This window comes from Scyliorhinus canicula, chromosome 6 (genome assembly GCF_902713615.1).
Source record: "Scyliorhinus canicula chromosome 6, sScyCan1.1, whole genome shotgun sequence".
Classification (NCBI taxonomy): Eukaryota; Metazoa; Chordata; class Chondrichthyes; order Carcharhiniformes; family Scyliorhinidae; genus Scyliorhinus; species Scyliorhinus canicula.
This window is the reverse complement of record NC_052151.1, coordinates 189,187,190-189,205,391: the sequence shown is the minus strand read 5'-3', so window position 1 is coordinate 189,205,391 and position 18,202 is coordinate 189,187,190. Positions and strand designations below refer to the sequence as shown.

Genomic DNA, 18,202 nt, shown 5'->3' with positions numbered 1-18,202 from the left:
GAACGAGAAGGACAGAGTGAGAGAGAATGCAGAGAGAGAGAGGCAGAGCGAATACAGGGAGACAGAGAGAGAGAGGCAGAGAAAGAGTGAGAGAAAAAGGGAGAGACAGAGAAAATGAAGAGAGAAAAAGAGTACACGACAGGGTGGGAGAGAGTGAGAGAACAGAGAGAGAATAAAGAGACGGGGCGAAATTCTCCGCCCCCCACGACGGGTGGGAGAATAGCGGGAGGGCCTTCCCGACATTTTTGCCGCCCTCCCGCTATTCTCCCACCCCCCCGCCGAAGTCCCGACCCGAATCGCTGCCGCCGTTTTTTTACGGCCGGCAGCGATTCACAGCTGTTAGATGGGCCGAAGTCCCAGCCCTTTCCGCCGTTTTCACGAACGGCAAACACACCTGGTCTTGCCGTTCGTAAAAACGGCGTCACCAACTCGCTTTTTATAACCATGGCACCGATTGGCACGGCAGTACCACGGCCGTGCCAAGGGTGCCATGGGCCTGCGATCGGTGGGCACCGATCGCGGGCAGCGGGCCCGATGCCCGCGCACTACTTGTCCTTCCGCCGCCCTGCAGTATCCATTCGCGGGGCGGCTGAGGGGCAACCCGGCCCGCGCATGCGCGGGTTTCGCGCAAAAACGCGATGACGTCACCCGCGCATGCGCGGGTTGGAGTCTTCCAAACTGCGCATGCGCGGCTGACGTCATATGACGCGTCAGCCGGCGCTAACTCCGGTAAGCGGGCTTAACGATTTTCGTTAAGCCCGTCTTGCCGGAGCCTACGGCGTCGGGCTGCTAGCCCCGACCGGGGACCAGAATTGGTCCCCCGTCGGGAAGGGGCGCGCTGCCGTAAAACCCGCCCGGGTTTTACGGCAGCTTTACGATTTCTCCCGTTTTGGGAGAATCTCGCCCAGAGAGAGACTGAAAGAGAATATAGAGAAGAAAGGGAAAGGGAATATAGCAAGGGAAAGAAAGAATAATGAGAAAGAGAAAAAGAGAGTTATATATATATATCTAAATAAGAGAGTGAGACGGAGAAAGAGAAAGAATAACGAGAGCGAGAGAGAGAGAGAGAATACTGTGTGTGGAAGTATCCATTATTTGCACAGAGTGCTGGTTGAAGCAAGAAACCCAGTGTTCAGCTTGCAGGCTGCAAACCGGCTTTCCCCTCCAGATTACCCAGCATTCCCCGGCGTGGCCCACTCTGTCGCACTGACAGGCTGCGGCCTAATAGAGCCGGCAACGCCAACTCAACAGAGATCAAGGCAACATTTTGAAATTTTTTCCAATTAAGGGGCAATTTAGCGTGGCCAATCCACCGACCCTGCACATCTTTGGGTTGTGGGGGCGAAACCCACACAAACACGGGGAGAATGTGCAAACTCCACACGGACAGTGACTCAGAGCCGGGATCGAACCCAGGTCCTTGGCGCCGTGAGGCAGCTGTGCTAACCACTGCGCCAACACGCCAAAGGCATCTTTTTTAAAGGGCGGCCCGATCTGCAAAAAAAAAATTCCCATCCTCCCAAATCCCTCCCCCATGAATTCGGGGAACACTCCCCCTCACAGATAAGTACAACCCACCCTCCTACAGATAAGGGACATCCCTCCCCCAATTGGAGGTGCCCAGAAGGGCGCCCTGGCACTGCCCCTTAGAGAGGGAAAGAGAATAAAAAGAGAGAGCGAGAAAGATATTACAGGGAGCAAAAGTGAGAAAGAATACTTAGAAAGAGAATCATAGAATCGTAGGAGGCCATTCGGCCCATCATGTCTGCACTGGCCCTTGGAAAGAGCACCCTACTTAAGCCCACACCTTTACCCTATCTCCATAACCCCACCTAACCTTTTGGACACTAAGGGAAATTTATCATGGCCAATCCACCTAACCTGCACACCTTTGGACTGTGGGAGGAAACCAGAGCACCCGCAGGAAATCCACGCACACACGGGGAGAACGTGCAGACTCCGCACAGACAGTGACCCAGTTCTGGGGAGTGGATTCACTGGGGTGTATATCTGCTGGGATTACACTCACTGATCTGTATATTCCCGGGAGGATATTTACTGGGAGACTGAACAATAAAGAAACATGTGGCCCACCTCAGGGGCAGGAGACCAGCATTACACCAACCTCCTCCGGAGGGGCCAGTCGCTAAACAGATCGCTCTGACACGGGCGGGTTACTGGGTGGCACCCCCTGGGGGCCCGACACAGAGTTGCGTGAAGTCACCGACTGACTCAGATATGGAGACCCAAGTATCAGAGGTTTCTGACGGGGAGCAAACGGATAAAAGTTGGCAGTAGCGGTACCCCCAGGCTATCAGCAAGGAAACTGCGTTCCCCAACGGGCCCCGAAAGTGCAGGAAATACATCTGCGGACGAAGAAGAGCAGGGTCCTCCTTTTCCACTTTCCTCAGAAGGATCTTACGGCAATGGGCCGAATAGCCTCACATGAGCCTCGTGGAACACAATCTTCCCCGGAGAGGCGGGGCCCGATCAATAGAGTAACGGACTCTACCATTAAAGGCTGTCCAGAAACGAGCCGAGTCAAGGTAGTCCCGGCTGGGAACTGAATGCTGTGTATATATTGTTTGCTCAAACAACGTCTTCATATTTACGAACCAGACTCCTCTGAGACCACTAAAACTCCCCAGTTAGTATACTCCCCAGTGAATATATTGTGGTGAATGTAACTCCGTAATTCACACTGTATTGTATATACATGAGACCATGCATTGATAAGCGCAGTTGCGTTGCCCGACCACTAGGGGGAGTAGCGCTGGGAATGCTTAGGAGTTTGTACAGGGGTCCACCCTTGGCTCCGCCCACAACTCCTCCCCCTGGACTGCTGTATAAATATCAATGCTCAGAGCCAGTCGTTCAGTTCATCGAGAGTTCAACGCGGAACAGGCTGGCTCTGTTGTAAGTAGATTAAAACCACTGTTCCTATCTTAAAGCACGTGTCTAGTGAATTGATGGTTCCATCATGTATCACCAAGTAAATATACTCTGCAGTATAAATACTACCCAGGGAATATACTTCCCAGTCAATATACTTCCATTTCGTGTACTCCCTAGTAAATATACTCTGCAGTAAATATACTCCTGGTAAACATACTCCCTGTTTATATATGCCTCAGTCAATATACATCCAAGTAAATATACTACTCAGCGAATATACTCCCCAATCAGTATATTCCCAATGAATGTACAATGAATAACCTCATCAGTAAATTTATTCCACAGTGTATTCCCCAGTCAATATAATCCCATTTAATGCATTCCTAGTGAATGGACTCTGCAGTAAATTTATTCCAAGTAAACATACTCCCCAGTGAATATGCTTCTCAGTCAATATACTCCACAATTAATATACTCCACAACTAATATACTCCACGGCAAATCTCATCAACAGATAATATACACCCCAGTAAATATCCTCCCGGGAATATACAGATCAGTGAGTGTAATCCCAGCAGATATACACCCCAGTGAGTTGGGTATGAGACGGGTCTGCCGCATTACTGTCCCAGGAACCCACCCAGCGCAGGCACCGATGTTCTGGATATAAACTAGTTCCCCTGGTCCGAACCGTCTGCTCTGCGTATGTTCGTGGCTGGGTGGTACGGGGCTGTGCGGACGTACCGCACGCCGTTGGCCTTCCTAAAACCCCCAAATTCCTTGCTGGTAAAGGGCGTGCCGTTATCTGATAGCAGCAGCTCTGGGATGCCATGGGTACTGAATGAGAGCCGAAGCTCCTCAATTGTCACCCTTGATCATTCCCACACCGGTTTGAAAAACCTTGGGATACCGGGGAGGGGGGGTCCCATTCCTTGGGGGTGGGGCGCCAACCCCACAAACCAGGTGGTACCTTAGCATCTCGGCAAGGGATAGGCCATAATCACAAATTTCAACACGTTTCTGTAAGCATCTCAACAACTCAGTTATCGACTCCTCTTAGCCGTACTGAGACGGTACCGTTGTACTATGACCGACTGCTTGGGGTCATAGTGGTCTGCCACCAAGGCGGCTCGCTCCTCAAATGGCTTGGAGTCCAGGGCTGTGGGGTTCATCAGATCTTTTACTATGCTAAAGGTGGGAGCCCCCACAGGCTGGTAAAAGTATCACTGTCTTGCGCTCATCTCCAACTATAATATTAGCCTTAAAGAAATAAAGTTTGCGCTCCGCGTATTGCGTCCAATCTTCCACGCTTGCGTTGAATACATCAAGTCTGCCAAAGAGTGGCACATTGGAAATAGTGCAAACCTTAATCCAGTAGAAGGAGAGGAGATGGCCATACATTCAAAAGGTAGCAGCTTCAACTATAGATCCACTTTCAACCCTCGTTGCAAATTTAATGATCACAGAGAAGTCCGGTTCATGAAAATGAAGATAAACTATTTATTGTTTAAGCAAACTGTATACACACAACATTCAGCTGGGAAGACCTTAACTCGGCTCCTCTCTAGACCGCCTCATATATTAGAGTCCGTTACTCTATTGATCGGGCCCTGCCTCAGGAAAAAACCCATATTCCCTGAGGCTCATGGGGAGGCTAATCGTCCCATCCCCATTCGATCTCGTTATAACAGGAGTATATTCACTGGGGAATATATAAACTGGGGAGTATATCATGATATTCAATGGGGAGTAGATTCCCAGCGAGTATGTTCATGGGAGAATATGTCCTCGGTAGTAGATTCACTGGTATTTCTATTTACTGGGGAGTGTATTTACTGGTCTGTATATGTACTGGGGAGTGTATTCACTGGGCGATATATACAGGAGTGAGTATATTTACCTGTGGACTCACTGGGGTGTATATTTACTGGGGAGTATATTCATTCACTGGTCTGTATATTTACTGGAGAGTGTATTCACTGGGCTGCATATTCATTCGTGTGAATCATTATTGGGGAATATATTTACTAAGTATTGACTGGGGGGCATATTGACTGGGAGCATATTTATTATGAGCATATTGACCGGGAACATTTTGACTGGGGAGTATATTCAGAGGGGAATATAGTTGCTGAAGTACATATTCACTGGCTAAGTATATTTAGTGAAGTGTATATTCACTGGGGAGTGCATTCATACATACATACATAGAATTTCCAGTGCAGAAGGATTCCATTCGGCCCATCGAGTCTGCACCGGCTCTTGGAAAGTGCACCCGACTTAAGTCCACACCTCCACCCTATCCCCGTACCCCAGTAACCCCAGCTAACCTTTGTTGGACACTAAGCGCAATTTTTCATGGCCAATCCACATCTTTGGACTGTGGGAGGAAACCGGAGCACCCGGAGGAAACCCACGCAGACACGGGGAGAACAGGCAGACTCCGCACAGACAGTGACCCAAGCCGGGAATTGAACCTGGGACCCTGGAGCTGTGAAGCAACTGTGCTAATCACTGTGCTACCGTGCTGCCCATTATTGGGGAATATATCACTGAAGGGTATATTCACCGGGATGTATGTTCACTGGGGAGTACATTCACTGCGGAGTCCATTTACTCAAGGGTATATTCACTGGGGAACACATTCACTGGGAGAACATTCATTGGGAAGTATGCTGTATTATACACAGCATTCGATAGTGACTGAACCAAGAGGGAGATCACCCTTGTTGATTTCCAAGGAAATAATAAGAGTCTGGATGGCCTCTACTTTAATGCCAGGAGTATTATAGGTAACATAGGGCGTGAATTGACGTGTAGAATTGTGATATTGTTGCCAGCACAGAGAAGTGGTGGAGGGCGGGGGCAGGACTGGCCATTCAACATTCTTGGGTATCTTCAGGCGAGACAGGGGAGGGTGTAAAAGAGGAGGTGGCATAGCATAATTAATTAAGGAGCCAGCTACTTCAGTAAGGAGAGACGACGGGCGGAATTCTACGCTCCCGGGAAAAAATCGGGAGGGCCGTCGTGAACTCGGCCCTGCCGGACGATAAGCAAGTTCGCAGATGGCACGAAGATTGGCAGCATGGTGAATATCTTCGGTGGCAGGAAGATGTTAGCCAAATGGGCAGATCCATGGCAGATGTAATTGGATGCAGAGAAGTGTGAGGTGATGCACTTTGCAAGGAGTAACACGGCAAGGGAGTACTCAATGGATGGCAGGACACTAGGAAGCTCAGAGGAACAGAGTGATCTTGGGGTACTGTTTCACAGATTCCTGAAGGCGGCAGGACAGGTTGTTAAGAAGGCATACGGGACACTTGACTTTCATCAGTCATGACATAGATTATAAGATCGGGGAGGTTATGTTGGAGCTGTACAGGACGTTGGTTAGGCCACAGCTGGAGTACTGTGTGCTGTTCTGGTCTCCTCACTATAGGAAGGATGTGATTGCACTGGAGGGGGTGCAGAGAAGATTCAATAGGATGTTGCCCGGGATGGAGCATCTGAGCTGTAAGGAGAGACCAGATAGGGTCAGATTGTTTTCTTTAGAGCAGAGAAGGTTGATGGGGATATGATTGAGGTGTGTAAGATTATGAAGAATATGGGCTGGGATTCTCCGAGCCTCCGTGCTGAAACCGTGCTCGGCGTGGGGGCGGAGAATGGGGTCTCAGACTCCGAGGGGGGGGGGGGGGGGACTTCCACGACGGCCAGGCTCGCGATCGGGAGCTACCGACCGGCGGGCGCGCCCAATCTATGGGGGGGCCTATCTTCTTCCGCACCGGCCCGCTGTGTGGCTTCGCCATGTCACGTGGGGGCCAGCACAAAAACGGCCGGCGCATGCATGAGTGGACCCGCAGCCGATCGGCGCGCGCATGCGTGGACCCAGGGCCGGAAGTGCAGAGTCCCGTATCGGCAGCAGAAGCTGCGCAGCGTACGCTGGGGCTCTGCTATCCCTCTTGAAGTTGGATAACCACTCCGGACTTTTCGAAAAAAGTCTGGAGTGATTCGCGCCCGTTTTCCGGCGGGTGTGGGGACATAGCCTTATTTTCGGAGAATCCTGGCCATGGGCAGGGGAGATAGAAAGCAGCCGTTTACCTTAGTTGAAAGGTCAATAACAAGGGGGCGTAATTTTAAGGTGAGGGACAGGAGGTTTAGAGGGGATTTGAGAAAGGACATTTTCACCCAGAGGGTGGTGGGAGTCTGGAATGCACTGCCCGGGAGGAGGGTCGAGGCAGGAAACCTCACAACCTTTAAAAAGTACATGGAGGGGCAGCACGGTGGCCTAGTGGTTAGCACAGCTGCCACACGGCGCTGAGGTCCCAGGTTCGATCCCGGCTCTGGGTCACTGTCTGTGTGGAGTTTGCACATTCTCCCCGTGTCTGCGTGGGTTTCGCCCCTACAACCCAAAAATGTGCAGAGTAGGTGGATTGGCCATGCTAAATTGCCCCTTAATTGGAAAAAATAATTGGATACTCTAAATTTTAAAAAAAAGTACATGGAGGTGCACTTGAAATGGCCTAACATCCAAGGCTATAGGCTGGAATGGGGGTTAGTGTAGATTTAGTGTGGTTTTGTCAGTGCAGACTCGGTGGGTCAAAGGGGTTGTACTGTATGAGTCTCTGACTCTGCATTTAAGAAGAGTATCTTAACTGGGGAGTATATTACTGGGGACTATATTACAGGAAACTACATTCACTGGGGAATATATTCACTGGTGAGTACATTTAATGAAAGATATATTCATAGGCAAGGACATTCACTGGGGTGTGTATTTACCAAGGTGTATATTCACTGGCGAGGATATTCACTGGGGAGAAATTTAGTGAAGGATATATTCACTAGTGAGGTCTTTCAGTGGGCAGTACATTTAGTGAAGGGTATATTCACTGATAAGAACTTTCATTGGGGAGTATATCTAATGATGGATATATTCACCAGCAAGGCCATTCACTGGGCACTACATTTAATGAAAGATATAATCACTGGGGAGTGCATTTATTGGGGGTATAATTACTGAACGGTATATTCATTGGGGTGTGTATTAACTGGGGAGTATGTTTACTGAAGGGCATTTTCACAGTAATGCAGTGTATACTAACTGGGGAGTACATTGACTGGGGAGTATATTTGATGAAGTGTACATTAACTGGGGAGTACATTCACTGGGAAGTACATTTAACAATATATTTGATGAAGTGTACATTGACTGGGGAGTACATTCACAGTGGAGCATATTAACAGGGAAGTACATTGACTGGGGAGTATAATTAATGAAGGATATATTTAATGGGAATGTATTCAATGTGGAGTATATTTACTGAAGGGTATATTCATTGAGGAATGTATTTACTGTTGGGAATATTCACTTGGGGTATTTTTATTAAAGGATATATTCATTGGAGAGTGTATTTACTTTATATTCACTGGGAGTACATTCTCTGGGGTGTGAATGAAGGATATATTCATTGGGGAGCATATTTACATTCACTGAGGGTACATTCACTGAGGGTACATTCACTGAGGAGTATAATAATAATAACCTTTATTGTCACACGTAAGTTTACATGACTTCAATGAAGTTGCTGTGAAAAGCCCCTAGTTGCCACATTCCAGCACCTGTTCAGGTACACAGAGGGAGAATTCAGAACGTCCAAATAACCTGGGCGGGATTGTCCGAGCCGAAATCACAATCGGCGCGGGAGGGCTGAGAATGGGAGTTGACGCTGAAATCCAGCGCGACGTCGCTCCCGCGAATCAGCGTGCACGGTCTCAGCGGCGCGGGTAGTGGGCCAATGACTGAGGACCCCGCGGCAATTCTCCAAATGTAACAGGCCGAGTTCCCGATAGCGTGGGTCTCTCATGGTCCTGTCGGGAACACGACGTGGCTGCGGACTTAGTCCGCGGCCGCCCTAGTGAGGGGTGGGGGATCATTCACCGGGGGGGGGGGGGGGGCCTCACTAACGGCCAGGTTATCGATTGGGGGCCACCGATCTTGGCCTATCTTTTTGGGGCCGGTCCGCGGTGGGGGTCTGCCATGTCATGCAGGGCGGCCGCCGCAAGCCGCCACCGTGCGCATGCCAGGACCTCTGACAGGAAGTGCAGGACCCCAAATCGGCAGCCGTACCTGCGAGGACTACTCCAGGGCCCTGCTAGTCCCCTTCAGGTAGGAGAATCACTCTGGGATTTCTTCAAGTGTGGGGACATAGCCCCATTATTGGAGAACCCCGCCCCTGAACAGCACGTCTTTTGGGACATGTGGGAGGAAACCGGAGCACCAGGAGGAACCCACGCAGGCACGGGTAGAACATGCAGACTCCACACAGTGACCCAAGCCGGGAATCAAACCTTGGACCCTGGAATTGTAAAGCAACAGTGCTAAACCCTGTGCTACCGTGCTGAGTATAGTTAATGAAGTGCATATTCACTGGGGAGTACATTCACTGGGGAGTATATTTAATGAAGCGAATATTCAGTAGGGAGTAATTCACTGGGGATTCACTTTAGTGATGGATATATTCACTGGGGCACACATTCACTGGGGAGTATATTTAATGAAGCATATATTCACTGGGGAGTATTTGTAATGATGAATATTTTCACTGCGAGTACATTTAATGATGGATATATTCACTGGGGATCACATTCACTGGGGAGGATATTTAATGATGGATATATCCACTGCGGATCACGTTTACTGGGGAGTATATTTCATGAAGTGTATATTAACTGGGGAGTGCATTCACTGGCGAGTAGAGGCGGCACGGTGGTGCAGTGGGTTAGCCCTGCAGCCTCACAGTGCCGAGGTCCCAGGTTCGATCCCGGCTCTGGGTCACTGTCCGTGTGGAGTTTGCACATTCTCCCCATGCTTGCGTGGGTTTGGCCCCCACAACCCAAAGATGTGCAGGGTAGGTGGAATGGAAATGCTAAATTGCCGTTTAATTGGAAAATGTTAATTGAGTACACTAAATTTATTTTTAAAAATAAAATTCACTGGGGAGTATATTTAATGATGGATACATTCACTGCGGAGTATATTCACAGTGGAGTATATTTAATGATGGGTACATTCACTGGGGAGTATATTCAAAACAGTGGAGTATATTCACTGAGGATTGTATTCACTGGGGAGTATATTAACTGGGGAGAAGATTCACTGAGGATTGTATTCACAGGGGAGTATATTCACTGGGGAGTATATTCACAGTCACTGGGGAGTATATTCACTGGGGAGTATATTCACGGGGGAGTATATTCACTGTGGTGTATATTCACAGTCACTGGGGAGTATATTCATTGGGGATTATATTCACTAGGGAGTATATTCACAGTAGAGTACATTCACAGTGGAGTAAATTAATTGGGGATTATATTCACTGGGGAGTATATTATCTGGGGAGTATATTCACTGGGGAGTATATTCACTGGGGAGTCCATTCACAGTGGAGTCCATTCACAGTGGAGTCCATTCACAGTGGAGTAAATTAATTGGGGATTATATTCACTTGGGAGTATGTTCACTGGGGAGCATATTAACTGGGGATTATATTCACTGGGGAGTATATTTACAGTGGAGTAAATTAATTGGGGATTATACTTACTGGGGAATATATTCACTGGGGAGTATATTCACTGGGGATTATATTTACTGGGGAGTCTATTCACTGAGGCGTATATTCACAGTGGAGTAATTTCACTGGGAAGTATATTCACATTGGAGTATATTTACTCTGGTGTATATTAACTGAGGATTATATTCACTGGAGAGTATATTCACAGTGGAGTACATTCACAGTGGAGTATATTCACAGTGGAGTACATTCACTAGAGAGTATATTAACTGAGGAGTATATTCACTGGGGAGTACATCAACTGGGGAGTATATTCACTGGGGAGTATATTCACTGGGGAGTATATTCACTGTGCTGTATATTCACAGTCACTGGGATGTATATTCACTGGGGAGTATATTCACTGGGGATTATATTTACTGGGGAGTCTATTCACTGAGGCGTATATTCACAGTGGAGTACTTTCACTGGGAAGTATATTCACATTGGAGTATATTTACTCTGGTGTATATTAACTGAGGATTATATTCACTGGAGAGTATATTCACAGTGGAGTACATTCACAGTGGAGTATATTCACAGTGGAGTACATTCACTAGAGAGTATATTAACTGAGGAGTATATTCACTGGGGAGTACATCAACTGGGGAGTATATTCACTGGGGAGTATATTCACTGGGGAGTATATTCACTGTGGTGTATATTCACAGTCACTGGGATGCATATTCACTGGGGGTTATATTTACTGGGGAGTCTATTCACTGAGGCGTATATTCACAGTGGAGTAAATTAATTGGGGATTATATTCACTGGGGAGTATATTCACAGTGGAGTCCATTCACAGTGGAGTAATTTAATTGGGGATTATATTCACTGGGGAGTACATTCACTGGGGAGTATATTCACTGGGGAATATTTTCACTGGGGAGCATATTAACTGGGGATTATATTCACTGGGGAGTTTATTTACAGTGGAATAAATTAATTGGGGATTATACTTACTGGGGAATATATTCACTGGGGAGTATATTCACTGGAGAGCATATTAACTGAGGACTATATTCACTTGGAGTAAATTAATTGGGTATTATATTCACTGGAGAGTATATTCACTGGGGAGTATATTCACTGGGGATTATATTTACTGGGGAGTCTATTCACTGAGGCGTATATTCACAGTGGAGTAAATTAAGTGGGGATTATATTCCCTGGGGAGTATATTCAGTGGGGAGTATTTTCACTGGGGAGTATTTTCACTGGGGAGTCTATTCACTGGGGAGTATATTCACAGTGGCATATATTTACTGTGGAGTATGGAACATAGAACATAGAACAGTACAGCACAGAACAGGCCCTTCGGCCCTCAATGTTGTGCCGAGCCATGATCACCCTACTCAAACCCACGTATCCACCCTATACCCGTAACCCAACAACCCCCCCCTTAACCTTACTTTTATTAGGACACTACGGGCAATTTAGCATGGCCAATCCACCTAACCCGCACATCTTTGGACTGTGGGAGGAAACCGGAGCACCCGGAGGAAACCCACGCACACAGGGGGAGGACGTGCAGACTCCACACAGACAGTGACCCAGCCGGGAATCGAACCTGGGACCCTGGAGCTGTGAAGCATTTATGCTAACCACCATGCTACCCTGCTGCCCCTATATTAACTGAGGATTATATTCACTGGAGAGTATATTCACAGTGGAGTACATTCACAGTGGAGTATATTCACAGTGGAGTATAGTCACTAGAGAGTATATTAACTGAGGAGTATATTCACTGGGGAGTACATTAACTGGGGAGTACATTAACTGGGGAGTATATTCATTGGGGTGTATATTCACTGGGGAGTACATTCACAGTGGAGAACATTCACAGTGGAGTATATTCACAGTGGAGTATATTCACAGTGGGGTATAGTCACTAGAGAGTATATTAACTGAGGAGTATATTCACTGGGGAGTACATTCACTGGGGAGTACATTAACTGGGGAGTATGTTCATTGGGGAGTATATTCACTGGGGAGTACATTCACTGGGGAGTATAATCACTGGGCAGTACATTAATTGGGGAGTATATCCACTGGGGAGTACATTCACTGGGGAGTATATTCACAGTGGAGTATATTCACAGTGGAATATAGTCACTAGAGAGTATATTAACTGAGGAGTATATTCACTGGGGAGTACATTAACTGGGGAGTACATTAACTGGGGAGTATGTTCATTGGGGAGTATATTCACTGGGGAGTACATTCACTGGGGAGTATAATCACTGGGCAGTACATTAATTGGGGAGTATATCCAATGGGGAGTACATGCACTGGGGAGTATATTCACAGTGGAGTATATTGAGGATTATATTCATTGGAGAGTATATTCACAGTGCAGTATATTCAATGGAGAGTATATTAACTGGGGAGTATATTCACTGGGAAATTCATTAACTGGGTAGTATATTCACTGGGGAGTATATTAATTGGGGATTATATTCACAGTGGAGTCTATTCATTGGGGAGTATATTCACTCAGGAGTATATTCACTGGGAAGTATTTTCATTTAGGATTACATTAACTGAGGAGTATATTAACTGGGGAGTATATTCACTGGGGAGTATATTCACTGGGGAGTATATTCACTGGGGGTTATATTCACTGGGCAATACATTAATTGGAGATTATATTCACAGTGGAGTATATTGACTTGAGACTACATTCACTGGGGAGTATATTCACAGTGGAGTATATTCACAGTGGAGTACATTAAGTGGGGATTATATTCACTGGAGAGTATATTCACAGTGGAGTACATTCACAGTGGAGTATATACATTGGAGAGTATATTAACTGGGGAGTATATTTGCTGGGCAGTATATTAACTGGGGATTATATTCACAGTGGAGTATATTAATTGGGGATTAACTGGGGAGCACATTCACTGGGGAGTATATTCACTGCAAGTATATTCACTGGGAAATATTTTCAGAGGGGAGTATATTCACTGAGGAGTACATTATCTGGGGAGTATATTCACTGGGCAGTACATTTATTGGGACTATATTCATAGTGGAGTATATTCACTGGGGAGCATATTCACTGGGGAGTATATTCACTGGGGAGTATATTCACTGGGGATTATATTCACTGGGCAGTACATTAATTGGGGATTATATTCACAGTAGAGTACATTAACTGGGGAGTATATTCACTGGGGAGCACATTATCTGGGGAGTATATTCACAGTGGAGTATATTCACTGGGGAGTATATTCACTGGGGAGTATATTCACTGGGGTGTACATTATCTGGGGAGTATATTCAAAATGAAGTATATTCACAGTGGAGTATGTTCACTAGAGAGTATATTAACTGAAGAGTATATTCACTGGGGAGTACATTAACTGGGGAGTACATTAACTGGGGAGTACATTAACTGGGGAGTACATTAACTGGCGTGTATATTCACTGGCGAGTATATTCACTGGGGAGTACATTCACTGGGGAGTACATTCACTGGGGAGTATATTCACTGGGCAGTACATTAATGGGGGAGTATATCCACTGGGGAGTACATTCACTGGGGCGTATATTCACAGTGGAGTATATTGACGGTTATATTCATTGGCGAGTATATTCACAGTGCAGTACATTCACAGTGGAGTATATTCACTGGAGAGTATATTAACTGGGGAGTATATTCACTGGGAAATACATTAACTGGGTAGTATATTCACTGGGGAGTATAGTAATTGGGGATTATATTCACAGTGGAGTCTATTCACTGGGGAGTATATTCACTCGGGAGTATATTCACTGAGAAGTATTTTCACTGGGGATTACATTAACTGAGGAGTACACTAACTGGGGAATATATTCACTGGGGAGTATATTTACTGGGGGTTATATTCGCTGGGCAGAACATTAATTGGAGATTATATTCACAGTGAGTATATTGACTTGGGACTACATTCACTGGGACTTATATTCACAGTGGAGTACATTCACAGTGGAATATTTCATTGGAGAGTATATTCACAGGGGAGTATATTCACTGGAGAGTATATTCACTGAGGAGTATATTCACTGTGGAGTATATTCCCTGGGGAGGATATTCCCTGGGGATTATATTCACTGGGCAGTACATTAATTGGGTAGTATAGTCACAGTGGAGTATATTATCTGGGGTGTATATTCACTGGGGAGTATATTATCTGGGCTGTATATTCACTGGGGAGCATATTCAATGGGGAGTATATTCACTGGGCAGAGCAATAATTGGGGATTATATTCACAGTGGAGTATATTCACTGGGGATTATATTCACTGCGGAGTACATTCACTGGGGTGTACATTCACTGGGGTGTATATTATCTGGGGAATATATTCACAGTGAAGTATATTCACTGAGGATTTTATTCACAGTGGAGTATATTCACTGGGGAGTATATTCACAGCGGAGTATATTCCCTGGGGAGTATATTCACAGTGGAGTCCATTCACAGTGGAGTAAATTAATTGGGGATTATATTCACTGGAGAGTATATTCTCTGGCGAGTATATTCACTGGGGATTATATTTACTGGGGAGTCTATTCACTGAGGCGTATATTCACAGTGGAGTAAATTAATTGGGTATTATATTCACTGGGATGTATATTCACTGGGGAGTATATTCACTAGGGATTATATTTACTGGGGAGTCTATTCACTGAGGCGTATATTCACTAGAGAGTACATTAACTGAGGAGTATATTCACTGGGGAGTGCATTAACTGGGGAGTATATTCACTGGGGAGTATATTTACTGGGCAGCACATTAACTGAGGATTATATTCACAGTGGAGGACATTCACTGGGGAGTATATTCACAATGGAGTATATTCACTAGAGAGAATATTAACTGTGGAGTATATTCACTGGGGAGTACATTAACTGGGGAGTATATTCACTGAGGAGTATATTCACTGGGGAGCATATTATCTGGGGAGAATATTCACTGGGGAGTATATTCACTGGGCAGTACATTAATTGGGGAGTATATTCACTAGGGAGCACATTCACTGGGGAATATATTCACAGTGGAGTATATTGAGGATTATATTCATTGGAGAGTATATTCACAGTGCAGTACATTCACAGTGGAGTACATTCACTGGGGAGTATATTAACTGGGGAGTATATTCACTAGGGAATACATTAACTGGGTAGTGTATTCACTGGGGAGTATATTAATTGGGGATTATATTCACAGTGGAGTCTATTCACTGGGGAGTATATTCACTCGGGAGTATATTCACTGGGAAGTATTTTCACTGAGGATTACATTAACTGAGGAGTACATTAACTGGGGAGGATATTCACCGGGGAGTATATTCAGTGGGGAGTACATTTACTGGGGGTTATATTCACTGGGCAGTACATTAATTGGGGATTATATTCACAGTGGACTATATTCATTTGGGACTACATTCACTGGGCGGTATATTCACAGTGGAGTATATTCACAGTGGAGTATAATAACTGGGGATTATATTCACTGGAGAGTATATTCACAGTGGAGTACATTCACAGTGGAGCATATTCATTGGAGAGTATATTAACTGGGGACTATATTTACTGGGCTGTACATTAACTGGGGATTATATTCACAGTCGGGTATATTAATTGAGGGTTCACTGGGGAGTATATTCACTGGGGAGTATATTCACTGAGGCGTACATTAACTGGGGATTATATTCACTGGGCAGTTCATTGATTGGGGAGTATATTCATAGTGCAGTATATTCACTGGGGAGTATATTCACTGGGGAGTATATTTTCTGGGGAGTATATTCACTGGGGAGTATATTCACTGGGGAGCATATTATCTGGGGAGTATATTCACTGGGGAGAACATTAAGATATTGATGAGAAACTTGCTGCTTACCTCCTGGAATAGATCCAGACTGTAAGTGTTATCATCATCGGCGAAGAAGACCACCCCGGAGTGCTGGAGGGACCTGTTCCTGCGGAGCCAGCGCAGCCCCTCGTTCCTTTGCTCGGTAGCCCGGGGTAGACCTGCCCGCTTGTACCTCCGCGGGGTCTGCACATGGAGCTGGGTGTAGGAAGGGATTCCCGAGTGAGCCAACAGGTCAGTCACCAGGCGGCTCCTGAACGAGGAATCCTCCACCAGAAGCCAGTGGAAATGGTGGAGCTGGCGGAAGGTGTTGGCCAGCCGGGTGAGCTCGGCTTTCTGCACCGGTCTGCTGTAGGTCGGCGTTATGGCATAGATGGTGGGGACAGACTGGTTGGAGACTGGCCCCAGCCGAGCCAGCCCGGGGTTCCTGTGCAGCTGGGATGGGGGCAGTGGGCTCCGGATGGAGGGTCTCCCAGGCTCAATCTCCAGCACAATGAAAACAACGAGGAGCCAGGGCAGGACGAGGAAGAAACGAAGGAAGAGAGATTTCATAATGTGCCCAGTGAGCGTGGAGGAGTCTGCCTGCTCGGATACCTCATCATATTTTCTTTCCAACAAAAGGCACAAGAGTTGTTGCCATCCCTGCCTGGAGTTGCTGTTACTTCCAGCAGTGAGAGAGAGAGAGAGAGAAAAGCCTCCAGTTAACCCACCTTGTGCCAGAGAAAGGGATGGAGAGAAAGAGAGACAGGCAGTGATAGTGTTGGCATGACTGGAAGATTGGTCACGTCAGTGTCATGGTGGTGGGGGGGGGGGGGGGGGGGGGATGAAGAAATCGCCCTGTCTTTATTCACCATCCAATCAACACCAGGGGCAAACCGTCCAAACAACAGACCACCCGCAGAGAGTTGGGCAGATTCTCTGCCTGAAACCCCACCAGAGATGTTTCTATCAAACAGCCTTCCTCCTCCCCACCCCCCTGGGGAGTTCAGCTTTCAGAATTGATTCCAGCAGATAGGATCCGATGAAGGTTTTGTTTTGGGGTCAGCATTGAGGGAGGAGGGGGAGCTGTGAATGTACCTGGGCAATTCCTGCGTGGAGTTTGGTGATGGGGAATGGGCTGGCGTATCGCTTTCATTCACTGCCTGAAGCAGGGGTTGAGGGGAGTTAAAGTGTTTCACCCTCACCCTAACTCTTCATGTATCTCAGTGGGAAGGATATTTAGAAGTTACAGGGAAGTTAATTGGGAAGAGGAGGGGGGGGGGGGGGGGGGTGGTGCAGGTACGGGGCTGGATTCTCCGATTTGCAGATGCCGGCGTGGGCACAGTGGTAGAACATAGAACATAGAACATAGAACAGTACAGCACAGAACAGGCCCTTCGGCCCTCAATGTTGTGCCGAGCCATGATCACCCTACTCAAACCCACATATCCACCCTATACCCGTAACCCAACAACCCCCCCCTTAACCTTACTTTTATTAGGACACTACGGGCAATTTAGCATGGCCAATCCACCTAACCCGCACATCTTTGGACTGTGGGAGGAAACCGGAGCACCCGGAGGAAACCCACGCACACAGGGGGAGGACGTGCAGACTCCACACAGACAGTGACCCAGCCGGGAATCGAACCTGGGACCCTGGAGCTGTGAAGCATTTATGCTAACCACCATGCTACCCTGCTGCCCCAATTTGCTGTTTTATGTCAGAAAAAAACAGCTCAAAAGCTGCACTGATTCTCCCATCTGGTGGTGGGGAGGAGGGGGGGGTGGGGGCGAGCAGACATGCAGCGTTGAGCCCCCGGCTTTACCTGCAGATACGGCCGGAGAATTGCCGGG

General features: G+C 46.9%; 1 protein-coding gene across 1 annotated transcript in view; it reads right to left on the bottom strand.

Moving 5' to 3' along the window:
• b3gat2 (beta-1,3-glucuronyltransferase 2 (glucuronosyltransferase S)) overlaps window positions 1-17,144 on the bottom strand; it is a 186,027-nt gene extending 168,883 nt beyond the window's left edge. Inside the window, exon 1 of the mRNA XM_038800675.1 lies at window positions 16,398-17,144. Coding sequence (XP_038656603.1) covers window positions 16,398-16,919 — 522 coding nt within the window. The 5' untranslated portion in view covers window positions 16,920-17,144. The remainder of the gene's footprint in view (window positions 1-16,397) is intronic.
• Between the last annotated feature and the right edge of the window lie 1,058 nt (window positions 17,145-18,202).